The sequence below is a fragment of the Nelumbo nucifera genome, chromosome 6, assembly GCF_055504915.1.
Source record: "Nelumbo nucifera cultivar China Antique chromosome 6, China Antique-T2T, whole genome shotgun sequence".
NCBI lineage: Eukaryota > Viridiplantae > Streptophyta > Magnoliopsida > Proteales > Nelumbonaceae > Nelumbo > Nelumbo nucifera.
In genome coordinates, this window is record NC_142654.1 from 23324443 (window position 1) to 23342025 (window position 17583).

Genomic DNA, 17583 nt, shown 5'->3' on the forward strand with positions numbered 1-17583 from the left:
CCAAGATCCATGAAAAGGGACTTCAGCCAAACAATCTCGCTACATGCAGAAGACATAGCTCTATACTCGACTTCAGTAGAAGACTTAGAGACAGTTTGCTGCTTCTTGCACTTCTAGGAGATGAGAGAGTCACCCATGAAGACGCACCACCTAGTAGTGGATCGGCGAGTGTTAGGGCAACCAACCCAATCAGCATCAGCATAAACCCTCAATTGTATGGATGATGAGGAAGAGAAAAACAGTCCCTGAGAGGTTGTCTCTAACATAACGGATGATGTGGCGAACAACAGTTATATGAGGTTGCCGCAGGGCAGAGACAAATTGGCTGACGACCTGAACAACATGTGAAATATCAGGCCTGGTCATAGTAAGATAGATCAAAGAGCCAACAAGCTGACGGTACAAGGTAGCATCAGGAAGGATGAGGCCTTCAGATTTAGATAGCTTGACGTTCAGCTCTAGGGGGGTATTAAAATGTTTCTCATCAGTGATTCTAGCTAATTTGACGAGATTGGAGGCGTATTTTTTTTTTTGATGAATTATTGGAGGCGTATTTTTGTTAACAAATAAAATACCCTTGACTGCTATGATGAACCTCCAAACCCAAGTAGTAAGTGAGAGGACCCAGGTCCTTCATGTGAAATGAGTTATGAAGTAAGGACTTCAGCTCACAAATGCCATCATGATCATCCCCCGTTAGAAGCATGTCATCAACATACAATAGGAGGATAAGGATACCCTGGGGTCTTCTCTTAACAAAGAGGGAGTAGTCAGAGGAACTCTGATTATACCCAGCTGCAACAACAACATCCCGGAAGCGCTCAAACCAAGCCATGGGTGCTTGCTTCAGACCATATAAAGACTTCTTCAGGTGACAGACACGTGAAGGATCACTGCAATATCCAGGCGGAGGTTTCATGTAGACTGTCTCCTTTAGTTCACCGTGAAGAAAAGCATTCTTCACATCTAATTGGTAAATAGTTCAGGAATAAACAACAGATATGACCATAAGAGTCCGAACTGTGCTGATCTTAGCAACTGGGGCAAATGTTTCTTCATAATCAATTCCATATTCCTAACTATATCCTTGGGCAACTAACCGGGCCTTATATCGATCAAGAGAACCATCTGACTTCAGTTTGATCGTATAGACCCAACGGCTTCTAACAATAGAAGCATTTGGAGGAGTTGACAGCTTGGCACAAGATCCCAAGTATCATTCTCATGGAGGGCTTGAATTTCGGCATTCATGGCTTCTTTCCATTGAGAACTTCTAATGGCTTGCTGATGAGATCTAGGGATATTTGCCGAAGAAAGCACAATAGAAAAGGAACTATGGTTTGAAGGAAAACCATAGTGGTCTGGGGGTCGAGAAATACAGGTAGAACGATGAAGTGGAATAACCGAACTACTATCTGAAATAGGAGGATCTTGGGTCAAGTATCACTTATAGAGGATATTTGAGATGGATGCTCTGGACCGGGTGGAAGGGGGGTTGTAGGCGCAGGAGCCGGGACATGTAGCCGCTTGTGGGTGAAGACAAGAAGATCTCTCTCAGTTGAGGAAGTAGTAGTGTCATTTGAATCAAAGTCCTGCAAAACAGAGATGGAAGGAGCTGACAATCTAGCAACCCCAACAAAGGAGATATGTTCAAGAAACACAATATTCCGGGAAATCCGGATACGACGAACAACAGGATCATAGCACAAAAATCTTTTGTGGTCAGGACTATATCCCACAAAGGCACACATAGTAGATTGAGCAGTTAATTTAGATCGTTCATGAACAGGAAGATGAACAAAACAAAGGCAACCAAAAACATAAAGGCTAGAGAAATCTGGGGGATAACCAAAATGTTTTTGGAAGGGAGAAGTGTTGCCTAGAACAGAGGATGGAAGAAAATTGATCAAATACACGACTGTACTGGCTGCTTCTACCCAAAACGAAGTTGGAGTATGAGACTCCTGTAGTAATGTCCGAACAACACTGAGAATATGTCCATTCTGCTGTTCAACCACACCATTTTGTTGTGGAGTGTTTGGGCAGCTGCACTGAGACTGAATTCCATAACTCCTCAAGTATGCCAAGAAGTCTCCATCTCTATATTCTCCCCCTGAATCTGAGTGGAGAATAGTCACATTGCACTTGAATCGATTTTGCACCTTGTATGAAACAATTTAAATGCACTAAAGACTTTTGATTTGTGTCGTAGAAAATAAATCCAAGTATATTTGGTACAATCATCTATAAATAATACGAAATATCCGTACCCTAATCGTGAAGTAATAGAAGCAGACCAAACATCACTATGTATTATCTCAAAAGGTTTAGTGGCATGTTCAGATGTATGAAGAAATGGTAAAACATGACTTTTACTCAAACACGTAGTGCAAGAAACATCAAAAGTATGAACAGGAGGAGTTCTATTCTTAATCAAACCAGAGTCAAACAAAAATTTTATTTTTTGGGAATATGGATGACCCAATTGTTTATGCCATAAATCCCAAACATTATTTCTATAACTCAACAGAGAATTAGACAAAGAAGAACTAAGTAAAGTTGAGGATGCCCCTGATTGAGATTTCTTGAACTCCAGCACAAATAGATGGCCCAACCTACGCCCCTTCCCTTTCACCTTCCAAGTGTACCGGTCCTATATCAAGCAACCATCATGAGAAAAGGTGAGAACATTTCCTTCATTAACAAATTGGCCAACAGAAATCAGATTAGTAGTAAGGTTGGGTACTAAGAGGGTTTTGGAGAGAGGGAAGGATCTAGTTGGTGACAGTTGAAGGGATAGATCATTACTACCAATGATGTCTAACTTTTCACCATTAGCATTAATAATATGTTTATGGTGAGTTTTAGTGGAAGGGTTTGGGTGATTGAGGTAGGCTCTTGTCATATGGTTGGTGGCCCCTGAATCTATAATCCAATCATGTGAAGGGGAAGAACAATATGCAGAGAACTTACCAGACAAGCCAATAGTAGAGAAAGCAGAGGAAATAGCAGAAGATACCAATTGTAGAACCCTTTCTTCATTCATGACACCTGTTGAATCACCTTTCACTGAAGACTCACCCTTGGTGGATATAGTGTCTGTTCTTGTCCATCTGTTGCCTGATAGGCCTGGGGCTGAGTCTTTTTCTGAGAGCCCTTAGTTGGTCGGATTGGATAGTCTAGAATGATGTGACCATGTTACTTGCAATAGTTACACACATTCTTCTTCTTACAGTCAGATGCAATATGTCCAAAACCCTTACACTCGTAGCACTGGGTTTTGGAGAAGTCCTTAGAGGCTGGCTTCTTACCCCCATGAGCAACAAAGACTGTTTCAGCCCCAACTTCAGCCATCTTCCCATCAAACCCGGCTATAGTGAGAAGTCTAGTCTCTTCCCTCAGAAGTTCCCCTAAAACAGAGCCCATATTTGGAAGTGTTCCCCTACTCAGAATGTTGGACCTGATTATCTCATATTCAGGTCTAAGTCTCATCAAGAACTGAGTCACCTTTCTCTTCTCAAAGTGCTTTTGAACAATCTCATATTCAACCCCTAAATCAAGAAAACCAGAATAATACTCCTGTATCCTCCTATCTCCTTGGCTGTAAGAAAATATTTCTAATTCTATCTGATATTGTTTAGATACGTTGGACTGTTGATAAACGTTTTCTAGATACATGCACATCTCATATGCTATTTTCATTCTCCTCATAGGTACAGATATATGATAGTCAATAGAACTCAGAATCCAAGAAACAAGCTTACCATTGTCCAACTTCCATTAATCCTTGGCCTCGGTCTCAGCTGGTTTGGTGACCATTCCATTCAGATATCCTTCTAAACCCTTTCCTTCAACATAAAAGTCAAAGTGGAACTTCCATATCCCATAGTTCTGTCCATTCATCTTCACAGGAATGATATCATCTCTGTCTGAAGCCATTACATCAAGAAAGTAGCACAAAATAGGGTTTGGCTGAAGTTTAAAGGAACTAAACTGAAGTAAAACTTGATCAAAAAATGAGTGAAATAGGCTGTAATCAATGTAAGAGAGTCAAAAAATTGAGAAAGAAATCCCTTACTTTCACCGGAGATTGTTCAAGATCCAATAAAAGAGAAAATTGAACACAGTCCAGAAAAGGAAAGTCTGGGTGCAACAGCAGTCTAAATCTCTCTCAAAACTTCACGGATCTCCGTAAAACTTTCAGATTATGTCGAGAAGGGCTAGGCGGCAACTCCTTTCAAATCTTGCTGCAAACAGATGTCAAACAAGAGAGATCCAATAAACTCTCTCTCTCTGGATGCGCAGAAAACAGAAAAGGGGTTCCTGGAGAGATCAAAACAGTCCAGGACTTTGATCAATAAACTCGGCAGAGATGTAAGCTCTTAACAGATCACGAAAACAAGGTGGATTAGAGAGAAAGAAGATGAAATGGCAACCTGCTCTGATACCATGTGAATTGAATTGAGAGCAAGAAGAAAACAGATTTAGGGGTGTCAAGAATGGTCGACCCCCGCCCTAAAGAGTCTCTTTTATATTAAAGAGATAAAATATATGTACAGTTACAAGAATGTCCTTACAGAGCTGAAAGATAAAAAGAACAAATAAAATAAGAAGAATACGGTACTGTACAACAAGAACTACTCTAATAGTGTACATCAAGATATATCTTCACAATGTATGGAATACCAAATATCATATACAACGAATACCCTATTGAAGTTGGCATTTAACCGAGTATAGCTGAATAGGCATTCAGCATTTTATTTTCTTGTGCGTAACTTTTCTTGTATATATGTTATATTTTGTGGTAATAATAACTATATATCTGTTGATGTTATGATAGGGCAAACTCCATATTTTGGACTCGTGCTTTGAATATTCCTTTTCCACATTCATATGTATTTCCTGAAGTGCAAGAAGGGCAAGAAAATTGCTTTTTATGTCTTAACAAAGATTCTGGTCCTCCCACTAATCAATCTTGTGGTGGGGTGTCCATTCATGATAAATCTGTACAAAGTAAGTCATCATTTTTTCTTATCGGTGCCCTTGTGATCATTTCCCTCCTTTTGATGTGGTTTAATTTGTTATTGTATAGTGTTAAAGATGCAGGAAATGGATGAATAATCATCTGACCTTGGAAATTAATAACACATACTTCTTGTTTTAGGCTGCCATTCTTGTGAGGTTGAAAGAAAAACAGATGAAGCATCATCCACTTCGGTGCAGGAACAGATTATATGGGTTGAGGGTCTTGTCCCAGGCATTGACTTCTGCAACCATGGTATGCCAATGCTTTCATTTTTATTGTCTCATTGTGCATATACTTGCTATGAGGTAATTCTATTGTTTATCAATAATTAATGCTAATGCAAATTCACAAACAGTAACTAAGCTTAAAGGATTGAAGAAAAAGAAATCTTGGAACACCAAGAAAATGACAAAATTTGGTTTTGCAAGAATTTCTTAGGAAGTTGGTGTTGAAGTTATATCTTAAATCCAACTATTGGATCTTCTTGTGACTTACATTTGTAATCTATGTTACCTGGATGTGGCAAGGACAAAGCTAGATGTGGTAATGAAGTTTTCACTGAGAATTGAACTATCTGACACAGTGACAGTATGGAACCCTATTTTTTGATGTATAACTTGAATTTTATTAATTCTGCTAAAAAAGAATGGTATTTACATTGAATTGTGTTCGGGAGATTCCTTGATTTGGCCTAGTACCCGTAGCCACCCAGAGAAAAACATGTTATCCTTCGTTGGACTTGAGTCCAGAAAGCTTGTTCTCTGTAAACCCTCTGCATTGCTAACTGATCCGCCAAAGACCTTTTTATTTCCCATGTATAGGTATCCGGGTATCATAGTTTTTAATATGATTGGATTGCTGTAAACTTTTCTTTAAATTTTAATGATGGGTAGGCAAGTAGAAGATGCTCAACATGGTAGTGTGTGGTTGGTTTTGATCAAAGTTCAAATTTGTTTGACCAAGGAGGAGTGGTTACCCAATCCTTTGTGGTGCATATTTTAAGTTTATGACATTTTGGAGTTATTTTAGGGCATCTTTTTGTACCAAAACAGGTTTATATTTATCTTACATGGACTCAGAAGGGACCCTAAGGTTGATGTTTGATTTCTTTTACTGGGTTTATACTGCATGTGCTTGGGAGGAATTATATATTTAATTTCTTCTTCTTAGTAAGAAATTTTGAAATTTGTTACCTAGTTAAATATATTCTCTGAATTCGTTGACTTCTCTTTCTTGGTTTATCCTCTAAATTGGTTTGACACTTTTGTATACTGATTTCTGTTGCTTGGATTTGTAATTTTCTTGCTTTGATGGGCATTTCTTTCTTCTGGCCATGTAGTTTTTAGTTAAAGTTTTGTTGAATATAGATCACATGACCAAGGATATTTTGGTCATTTTTTACCTCACTTGCAAAAATATCTCGTTTCAGATTTAAAGGCTGCAGCAACATGGGAAGTTGATGGGACAGGATTGACAACTGGTGTTCCTTTATCTATGTACCTCCTATCTGGTATTAAATCTCCCAATTACAAACATGTTCTAATTTTTATCATCACACGATTAAAATTTCTTGCAGATTCCAGTGTTTATTTTCAGCTTTTCTGTTGAGTTATCTAAAAACCTTCAGTGGAAGATTTGCTAGATCCTTTTGACCATTTCGATGTTCTAACCTTTTTGGTAGTTCACATTGCATAGAGACTTGAAGTCATTGCTAATTCTATAAATATGTCTTGATTTTTGCTCAGATGTTTGTGCGTATTTCATACTCTAGAGACATAAGAAATAGATAATCCTATTATCATCAAGGAATTTTCCCTTTTCTGCATCAAGGATGTGATTTAAGTACAGTATGCAAAACCTTGATTGATAGATGGGAAATGATTGAGAGTCAAGACCACTGAATCAGCTGATAAACGACTCGTATCATAACCTAATAGTGTTGCATGCAGTTCTGGCAGTGTTGCATGGACAGACACTCTGTAGTAGTAATAGCAGCTTGAACCCTGTGGCTTAGAGGAGGTGTTTGATTTCTATGGCTATCCCATGTTCTCATTTATTAATTATCTGTGCAAGTTTTGTGCGACTTTATTAGTTAACTTATGAAGTTCTATAAGTTGCTTATGCTTTCGTTCAATTAGCTACAATATCAAGCTAAATATTGCTTCTTTGGTTCTTATAATTTGGAAGCTGATCAGAGTACCTCCCAGATCGAGAAAGAGATATGCATTAGTTATGGTAACAAAGGAAATGAGGTACCATGCTTTCTCTGTTTCTCTCTCTCTCTCTCTCTGTTAGTGAAGAATCATTTGTGGACATCTAGAAAGAATAATAAATGGCATCCCTGATATACTATGCCATCCTATAAAAGCTGCTCGAAGCTTATTCATCTACTGTACTCTGAAGTTAATTTTCTCAGCTAAAGATTATATCAATTGGTTTGTGGCTTCCTTTTACCACAATGTACTTTCTGTATGCATGAATGCTTTCTCAATGAAAATCTCAGTTCCATTGCTCAAAGGTGAGAGTTGCATGGGGTGGTTCCTTGTAGGTGAGAAAGGTGGGGCATCAGTGAAGACCAACGTGGACAGTCTTTCTGAAGGCAAGCCAGGTTGTTCTGAAGGAGGGAGAAAATTTTCTCTATTGGTGTTCGATTAGTTTCTTTACTGATGCATTATCATTCATCTGAAATAAAGGATTTTAATACAAATGGAAATGGTAAGAAAGATTCCCTGGCTAAGTTTTTTTTTTGACAAGTAAAATAAAAATTTTACTAAAAAGAAAAAGGAGTTACAACAGGGGGTGACAAGTCCTCACCCGAATACAAACACCCAATTTCAAATTAGAGAACATTCTCCACATTACACATCTGATAATCCAGGACCTCTCCTAACCTAAGACCAAAGCCTTCTCTTTCTAGTTGATTGAAATCTGGAAGAATCAGCAGCCAATCTATCACTGATCTACCCACAGCTGCAACCATCTTGTCCATGCTGTAAGCTTTGTCTTTGAAAGTCCTTCTGTTCTCTCCTTCCAAATGTTCCAGCAAATTGCAAATGGGATACACCTCCATAGTATTTTCACTTTCTTATTCCCATTCAGCCTGGCTGTAAGTCGATATTGTGATCATTCATCATTGACCGCCCTTGTTAGCTCTCTAGGCCATCCGTCTAGTTCTTGCTGGTGGGTGAAAATTTATGGAATCCCTCTTCATCACCCTTTTTCAAGGCTATTGCCAATGCCTTGAAGAGTGTCTTTAGTATCTACCCATCTATGGAGTCTTCATTTATGCAAAATCAGTATTTTGGTACTTCCTTGACATGGCAAACATCATAATTAAATATAAAGGCATTTCAAGAATCTCCAAATTATTGGGATTGGATTAAAAAGAGGTTGGTTTTAGTTGTAGGTGGTTGTGGAAGGAGAGGGTTCAATGCTGTCTCCCAATTATCATTTCAGATCTCAGGGTGAGATAAGACAATTTACTTTCATTTGCATTCTGAAGGGAATTCTACATCTGAATCATTCTTGATAGATGCTGAAGTGATGACTGAGGTAAGGGTCTAGATTTAATTATATCTTTTTCCCCTAGATTTAAGTTGCAGGTCCTTTATCTAATCTGGGAGGGGGAGTGCAAACTTGGACCAAAAGGGTTTGACTCCTGACATAGTAGGGACAGTGGGTTCAAGTTGTTCAAACTGAGCCGGAGTCCCATGGTTTTCTTCCTCAGGTGATGAGTGCACTTTAAACCGTGGTTTAAAAGGTCACGAGGCAAGGCAGTTAGACAAAGAAAACTGCCTTGTCCAAATGACCTTTTGTGGTTTCTAATTTTTAGAAGGCCCATATCTCAAAAATGAAAAGGCATGCCTCCTATAATGTGGCTTTTCCAATAAACGGAAAACTGATTTTTGTCAGACTTGTTGATGTACTTCCCCATGCATGGTTTAAAAGAAACTATTGATGCATTTGATAGTTCTTAAGGAGGAGATCTACTATAACGATCAAGAAAAGGGGCAAAAAGAGCTATAAATCACCATATATGAAAAACCATCCTGGATACCTTGCTATGTTCTTAATTTTAGCTATTTGAGTCTCTGTAGTTTAGGTTGTTGTATGTGGTTTTTGCATGACCGTAGGAGTTTATAGAGGAGTTGTGACTGGAGTCTGCATGCTCTTAGGATGTCAGTTATGAGAGCTGAAACTTTTTGTAGAATTTGGATTCTGTATTCTTTGAAGAACAAAATCAAAGATTATTGCTTGATAAACTTCTCGTGCGGTTGTAAGTCACTAACATGCTTCCATCTTCTGTTTCTTTTGTTCCCACCTCTTTTGTTGTTCATAAAACATGATTCAATGGAGTGCAAACCATTTAGTTACTTCAGGGAAAAACACAAGATAAAGAAAACTATTAGAGTGGGAACAAGAACTTAGATTTTTTTTTTTTTTTTTTTTAAGGAGAATGGTGGTGCTGGAGATAGACGTGAGGAGAATAGGAAAACTGGAGGAGAGTATGGTGGTATTGAAGGTGAGTCTGGTAGGAAGGTTCGTGGATATGGACTTGGATGAAGACAAGGTCGAAGTGTGAGCTAGTTTGAACTTTGGAGTGGGGAAAAAGAAACTGATGGGGGTGAGAAAGCTAAATGGAGGTCTGTTTCTTTTAATGTTTCACAGCAGGGAATGGGCGGAAGAGGTGCTAGAAGAAGAATCACAGAGGACGAGGGAGCTTGACCTTAGAATGGGATGGTGGTTCCTGGCAGTCGGCACGCTAAGGGAAGACAAAGTAGGGAGAAGAGCAATTTGTGGTAGTGGGGATTCCGTTGCATGCCTGGAGTATTGTAACATTCGAGGAGATAGGAAAGTATTGCAGGAGACTGTTAAGATATGATGACAAAAAACGAAATTGGAATTTGTTAGAAAGGGCAAGGTTGCTGGTCAAAGTAAAGGATACGTCACACATTCCAGATAGAGTTAATTTAAAGTTTGCAGGGGAGTTTTACGATTTAAGGATAATGGTGGAGGGAGAAGATGGAATGACGCTAGGTCAAGACGATGGGAGTAGAAGGTTTGGAGGGAATGAGGAAGGGGGAAAGAAAGAGGGGGAGAAAGGGTGGAGCAAGAACAGAGCTGAAGCTGGGAAGGTGAACAGTTGGCTAGAGGAAGGAGACAACATTGAGGTGGGGGGCGAGAAGGGTCAGAAATGGAATTTCGAATAGGACTGGGGAGGTGGGAGAAAAGGAAGATGGACACGTGGAACCAGGACCTAAGGAATCTCAATCGACAGGCCCTATGGTAAAAGAAAGAGGGCTTAGTCAAAAGGAGGGCGAAGTAGGGGGAGGCTCGAATTCAAATGGGGCCCACCTTAAGGAAGTCGAACAGGATGGAGCCAAATCAGGCCACCATTTGACTGGTTTGGGAATAAGGTGGGGAAGGGCTCGATCTGGAAACAGACAACCAAACAATTGCGCTGGAATATAGACTGAAGAGCAAGAACTCAAGAGCTCAGGAAGACAAGTGGGTTTGGGTGGTTGCTCGTTTCGAAGGAGAGAAGAAAACAGTGAGATTCCAAGGATACACCAAAAGCACAACTGAAGGCGTCAGAGCTAGAGTGTGTGAGGTTGAAGAAGAACTGGCTTAACTGGGGGAGAAGGGGAGAAGGGGTGAGAGGCTGGGTGAGTTGGAGAGTGCTCTAAAAGGAGAAGTGGAGATTGACAAACTTGCGGAGAGGGAGGTACGGATGGGTAAGTCCCTAGGATTGTTTTTCTTGGGGGGAGAAGAATTTGCAAGGAGAGCCTTTGCACAATTTGAGAAGAACAAGAGGGAGGAGAAGGGTAAGAGAAAGGAATTAAGTGGGCTGAACAAAGAATAGGATGAGGAAGGGGGCGAAGAGGAGATGCTAGAAGAGGATATGTGAGAGTTGAAAAAGAGCTGCTCTAAGGAGTGTGAAGATGGAAGGAAGGATGAGGGTATTGAGCTGGAACGCGAGGGGCCTTAGGGAGAGTAATAGGAGGGCATTGGTGAGGAACATGATAAGGCACTGCCGGCCAGAAGTAGTCCTGTTACAGGAAATAAAAGTTTCCTTTAATATGAGTATGGAGGAGATATGGGGAAAGGGGAGTGGGGAATGGTTGGAGAAGGATGCTGTTGGGTTGTGTGCTGGATATGTGGAACAAAAGGAACAGAGGATCTTTGAAGACAAATTCAAGAACACAGAAGTTTTGGTGGCTCTGGTGGGGAAGTTAATTGCAGATTGGGTATGGGTGTTACCAGATTTTGATCAAGTTAGCAGATCAGACTTGGGGGAAAATTTCCGGAGAACGCTTGAGAGTCATTTGATGTAATTTGTATCAGTCTTAGTTTGGACTGTGCTTTAGTTCAGTATTCTCTGTTTTGTAAGCTAGGTGCCATCTTGTCACCTAGTGCATGTAACTGATTCTTTCTATTTAATAAATTTTTATTTTAATCTTCAAAAAAATCGTGATTTTGATATACATGACTACTACCTTTGCCATCTATTCCCTATTTAGACTACCAAGACCACCATTATCACTGCCCACTAAATAGATTTGTTACGGAAAACAAAGAGAGCTTTTTGGAAAAAATATGTGGGAATAGGTTACACTCCCATCTCCTTCTTTCTTTTATTCATAAGAGAAAAATTATATGAAGATTATAGTAATACCCTTGATACTGTAAACCACCTATCTACATTAATTAATAGTTCCAATGACTCTTTAACAACACTTCCCCTCAAGCTGATGTCAAAACACCAAGCTTGCCACATATACAAGATAATTGGGACTTCTCTACAGCCTTTGTGAGTACATCAGCTAGCAACCTTCTCAAATATGAAATGCATGTCCACCTCAATCTGCTTTTTCTCTCATGTTGGACACCTCGACTTAATTATGAGCTAAACTTTTGCCGCTTTATTATCATAGTAAAGGTGCATAGGTCCCTCTATTGGACACCCCACTACCCCAGCTCATGGAGAAGTGTTTTCAACCAAAGCAGCTTACATGTACCATGGCATAATACTCTGCCTTATAGCTATCTATCAAAAAAAAAAATACTCTGCCTTATAACTAGATCAAGTAACTATTGACTACTTTTCTTCATTTGATCAGCTTTCTACAAATAAATCTGTGATACCCAGATGCTGATCTCTATTATCTGTCACAGAAGAAAGGAAGAGAGCTGAGAAAAGAGAGAAGAGAGAAGGATGAGGCAAAAGTGAGTTGGACAGAAGCACAGTGACCACGCTAGTGTTATATCTAGAATGTTTAAAACATAGGAGTAAAAAGATTAAACTACCCTTGCAGCCCATATATGATAAAGTATACCACTTAAGCAACCTCATGTCAGTGACTGAACCTGCCTAGTTGGAATCTGTATAAGTTTCCAACTTTATGTGCTCATTCTTTCGAAACAATAGCCCCTTACCAGGAAAACACCTGAGATAACATAGTATCATGCTTATTGCATTGAGATGAACTAACCTGGAGAATGCATGGAGTGACCAACATCTTCAGCAGCTTATGAGATGTCTGAAAAAAATTATTTGCGATATTTTGATGAAAGTTTTTTTCTTGTTTAACTGAGCATGCAAGTCGAACTTATAGAAAAGAAACCACCATCTACTCTAACCTTATCATATTACTCACTGTCAAAAAGGTCAGATTGCGATAAGTCAAGACAATATTTCCTTATGTATTCTCTGACCATATCTATCATCTTTGCAAAAATAAGGTGCTATGAATGCTTATTATCAGCTGTTTGTTTGAGTTCTAGCCTTTTCTCATTTTATTCATTGCCTTGATGATAAGAACAGTTGGATGAACTCTTACATTCTATATTTCTCTTACTCCAACAGGTGATAGTTTTCAATAATGTAAACATTTATACTTTAGAAAGATTTGGTTCTTGATGAGAAATGAGCATATATTCTTTTTGAAGGTTTCATAATAAATGATTAAAAATTTTCATGACAGTTAATTTCAAATTTGTTGCAGGAATTACTGTACCTCTATGGATTTGTCATTAATGAGAATCCAGATGACTATCTTATGGTAAGTTCCTGGCAGAATTTGTTATGAACCACTCTTTATGCTATATAGAGGAGGGATGGATTCTTGTACTTTTGAAATTCTTTCCCCTGGTTTGCTTCAAGGTAGCCTTGTTTCTGAGGATTTCATAAATTATATACTTGTGAATGGTCTTGTAATTGCATGAAATTTTGTTGGTTTGAATAAACCACATAGGTCCATTATCCAGTGGAGGCTTTTCAGAGTGTTCCTTTTGCTGATAACAAAGCTCAGCTTCTTGAAACACAGGTCAGCAATGTCTTACTTCTCTGATCTCCTGTGGTTTTAGATGTTTATGTAAGCACTATTTTCCAGATAGTTGTGTCTGTTCAAGAAGCATCCATGCTAATTTTCTTCCCTTACACAAAGTTTTCTTGGATAACATTTATTTATTGATATGTGCTTTGTGGTTACAGAAGGCTGAAATGAGGTGCCTTTTACCAAGAAGTTTGCTAGATCATGGATTTTTCTCTTCACATTCCCAGAAAGATGAAGACAACAATAAACGTAGAAGTGGCTTGGTTTGTAATTACAGTTGGAGTGGCCTACGAAAGATGCCCTCTTACTTGGATAAGCTGGTCTTTCCTGAGGAATTTTTAATCACCTTGCGGACCATTGCCATGAGAGAGGATGAGCTTCTTCAGGTTTCATCATTGCTAGAAGAGGTGCAATATTCTTAAAATTTGCTGAATATTTTTGATCCAGAAAATTTGCTGAATACTGGAAACTTCATTTTTCACCTTGTTATAGAATCGGCAACTAATATCTTGAAATGTTTCTGTAACTTTTTAAAGCTGTGAATTCTGTTTTCTAATTACAGTTACATGTAGTAATATATACCTATTGCATGTTTTTCACATATTAACAAAGAAAGTTTTAGTTACTGATGAAAAACTGTGAATTCTGTTCCACTTCAACTTTAGCCTAGCTGGTTTACTATAAAAAGGTACCACATATACTTGTGTATTTGATATCACCTCAGATTTAGAGCATTGACAACTTGTTATTACAAACAAACACATGCATGTAAATCTTAAAAAACTCCGTACTTCTGGGAGATTTATTTATTTATTTCTTGAGGGTGGATTGGTGCCATGTGGACACAGCTAGTTAGATGTAGAGAGTTTTTCAGGATAGACAACAGTGGAAAAATTGTGTGGAGATGCTTGAGGATAACTGGTCTTGATACTATTAAGCTGGGTCACTAGCTCTGCATACAAGTTTAAAGACTTCAATATGGATGATCTACATTGTGTTTGGTATGATTGGAATTTCAACTGATTGCGTTTAAGGTAGAAGTGGGAATGAAGTGCTGATGTTCAGACATGAAACTTGGAACATGTCAATATTTAAGGTGTTTCAAACATGTAAGCACCACTAGACGACACATGGGGCAAGTGACGTAGGACAACCCTTCAGATTCAAGATGTCATGTTTATGTTTCTTCAAATGCCCCCTGCATGCAAAACCGAATGCAAGTGTGCTGTTACCATTTCTAGTTGAATTGGATCTACCAAATATGATTTTTGATCGTTAAAGTTGTTTGTGAACTGTTTAATATAATGGCAATGTTCTGGGGTCCAATTGGCATAGGGGATTCTTAAGGGCAGAGTTTATGGCTGTTATAGAAGATGTACAAAGGGAATGGGAGATGAATATGACCAAACTAATTATTGAAGGAGACTCAAGATTGGTGATCGGGTGGTTGCATAATAGTGAGGTAGCTCTATGGTCGTACAGAAATGAAATCAAGAAATTCAGATGACTGACTAGAGGTGTGGAAGTGAGATTTTCAATGGGTACAAAGGGAAGCAAACGGCATGGCTGATGCTTTAGCTAAGCAAGGGGTGGGAAGAAATAAGATATTCTGGGCACATTTGTAAGAAAGAAGAAAGTTGAGAGATAAGAGTCCTCATATCTCCAAAAGGTGAACACACATATGTAATCTATCTTTTTATATTTAATAAAATGGTTGTTACTGATAAAAAAAACTGTTTCTGTTTTCAGTAAGAGGAATTGGTCTTTTCCTACCGTTCTTTCTAGTTAATTGCTATTGAGGACTGATTGTTCTGTCCTCACACTTTTACTGATCACCGTAAGACACTTCTTCCTTATTCTTCTATTTGTGTGCTAGTTTGCAATTTCTGGTTACATTATGCACTTGGTGCAACGTGTGGTCTAGGCCTGATAATCTATGTCCGGGCCCAAGGCAGGCATCTAGGTTTGCCCATGTAAGCCATTGAGGCATTGGATCTATGGCAACATCGAAACCTAAAATCTGAATTTATATAAAACCTTATTTTATTAATTGCTAAGTCGTTTTTATATTCAAAGAAATTTAAATGGGTTACGATTGCAATTCAACAAACTACATACATAATGCGAGGATGGCTTTCCAGGCCCTAGGATTTTAGTACCCATCCCATCCACATTATGTACGGGCTTGATGCAAATCCAGTCTAGGCCAGACTTGGATGAAAAACATAAGTTGAGGCCCAGAAATATCTGGAATGGGTGAACTGAGCAATGCAGGCCAGGTTGGATTTGATCATCCCTAATAAACACTATGGGGTGACCAATCCTACTAGAACTAAAACACACAACTTATAAAATTTCTATTACCAAATTTTGACTCTAGGAAAACTTAGGAAGTCTTAGTTTGGATCCCACAGACAACTTGTAAAATAAGCAGATACATAGTATTTCAGGAAATTCATGTTTTGATTATTTTTCTCTTGCATTAGAGAGAGAATGGTGGTTAATAGACCCTGAATTATCTGAGACTATCTTCATCCAGAAAATGGGTTTATAAGACATTTAATCACTCTGCCTCTTTTTGGATGGATAGTGTCTTTTCTATTTATAGTTTTTTTATTTTTTATTTCTTTTGGGACCAAAGGACCATAGCCTCTCTAAGGGGTTCTATTAGATTTTTATCAGATCAAAAGATGAAATGCTTTTGTTATGTGTTATTCATAATTTTTTCCTCCTTGAGTTGTTGACCCCAAACTCTTTATATCCTTTTTCATCCTGTACCCAGCTTGTTGGATCTGGAGAGGAGAGGCAACCATCTAATACAGAAGTTCAAGCAGCCGTATGGGAGTCTTGTGGGGATTCTGGAGCTTTGCAATTGCTTATTGATCTCCTTAATATGAAGTAATTATTGAATATATTTTACCAGATATCTTATCTTTTCCCCCCTGATAGTTTAGTTCTGAAATTTTAAAGTTCTTTAACATCATTTTTCTGATATTTAATGCCATAAATGTCCTTTTAGATTTTAATTCACTTGCATTTTGGACATCAGTCCTTCAAATTTCAGTGTTGGTTACAGATGTGATATAAAATTGTAAAAGCAAACAAAGATGCAAACACACGTGTCATCTCATGCTCAAAGTAGGTTATGCTTCTTTTGAGAATGGTTGGTTTCAGGTGGTGGATAAACCTTGGTCCAATGCCACCATATGGAAGTGGAAAGGGTTTTGCTCCTATGGGAGAGAAGGAAGACAAATAGCAAGACCATGAAAACGTATTGACTCCATTGGATCAAGATTTTTGTGATGTTGTATTCCACAAGTGTCAGTCCATTCTGTTGCTATTTATAGGACAAATTCTTATTTCTCTTCTATGCCCAAGGTTTTTGAAATAATGGATCCTTTTTATTTGCCAAGGCAGTCAAAAAATGTCTATTATTAGTATTTCATCTCTATGGATTCTTAGGTCAGGATAGGTCTTACTGGCAACCTAAATCTCATGGTTGTCTTTGTATTTCTTTTGCTTGTCTTTTCTGGAAGTTATATTTCTTCCTTCTAGAATACAAATTGGTGGAAATGCTATTTTGGAGTAAAAGAAACATTAAGTAGATGTAAGAATGTTGTATATATAAATTAGGATTATTAGCATCCTTTGTTTTTGGATCAATAACTGAATTTTTATTAAAAAAATTAAGAAACAGATACAAGAAAGCAAGGGGAGAGGTAAACTCAAGTCTTAACCCTCCCTAAGTAAGAGTTCAAATTACAACATGGCCCAAAATAAACTTTCCCTTCCCACCCCTTGTTTTGCAAATGTATCCTCAAAAGAATCAGCAGTCCTATTTACCCACTATAGCTTTCCAAGTCTTGGGTCAGGCACTTTGTTTTTTTCATTGGCAAATTTCCTGATTCCATTATCTTCTTTTTGTAGCTAGCCTATGACCAGTTCTGAGTCACCTTCAACAATCAGTTTTCTGATATTCAATTCATTTTCTCTTTTAATCCCTTCTATTATTGCCAAGACCTTGGTTCTAAGTGAATCACCTACACCAATAGGGCCTGAAAATAGAGCAATAACTTTCCCTTCTTCGCCCCTAAAAACTCATCTTATACCTGAAGAACCCGATTTACCTTCATTGCTTCCATCAAAATTCAACTTAGTGAAACCAACAACTGGTGTGGACCAAAGTAGAAAAGTCACAGTTTTGAGAGGGGCTGAATT

At 38.3% G+C, this 17583-nt stretch overlaps 1 protein-coding gene across 3 annotated transcripts in view; it reads left to right on the forward strand.

The window, feature by feature from the left end:
- Window positions 1-17583, forward strand: part of LOC104612687 (SET domain-containing protein) — a 46358-nt gene that overhangs the window by 18729 nt on the left and 10046 nt on the right. For all 3 annotated transcript variants that reach the window (XM_010280212.3, XM_010280211.3, XM_010280210.3), the window contains exons 7-14: window positions 4844-5016; window positions 5168-5281; window positions 6459-6539; window positions 7217-7281; window positions 13036-13092; window positions 13285-13356; window positions 13524-13772; window positions 16148-16263. In XM_010280212.3, the coding sequence (XP_010278514.1) occupies window positions 4844-5016; window positions 5168-5281; window positions 6459-6539; window positions 7217-7281; window positions 13036-13092; window positions 13285-13356; window positions 13524-13772; window positions 16148-16263 (927 nt within the window). The remainder of the gene's footprint in view (window positions 1-4843; window positions 5017-5167; window positions 5282-6458; window positions 6540-7216; window positions 7282-13035; window positions 13093-13284; window positions 13357-13523; window positions 13773-16147; window positions 16264-17583) is intronic.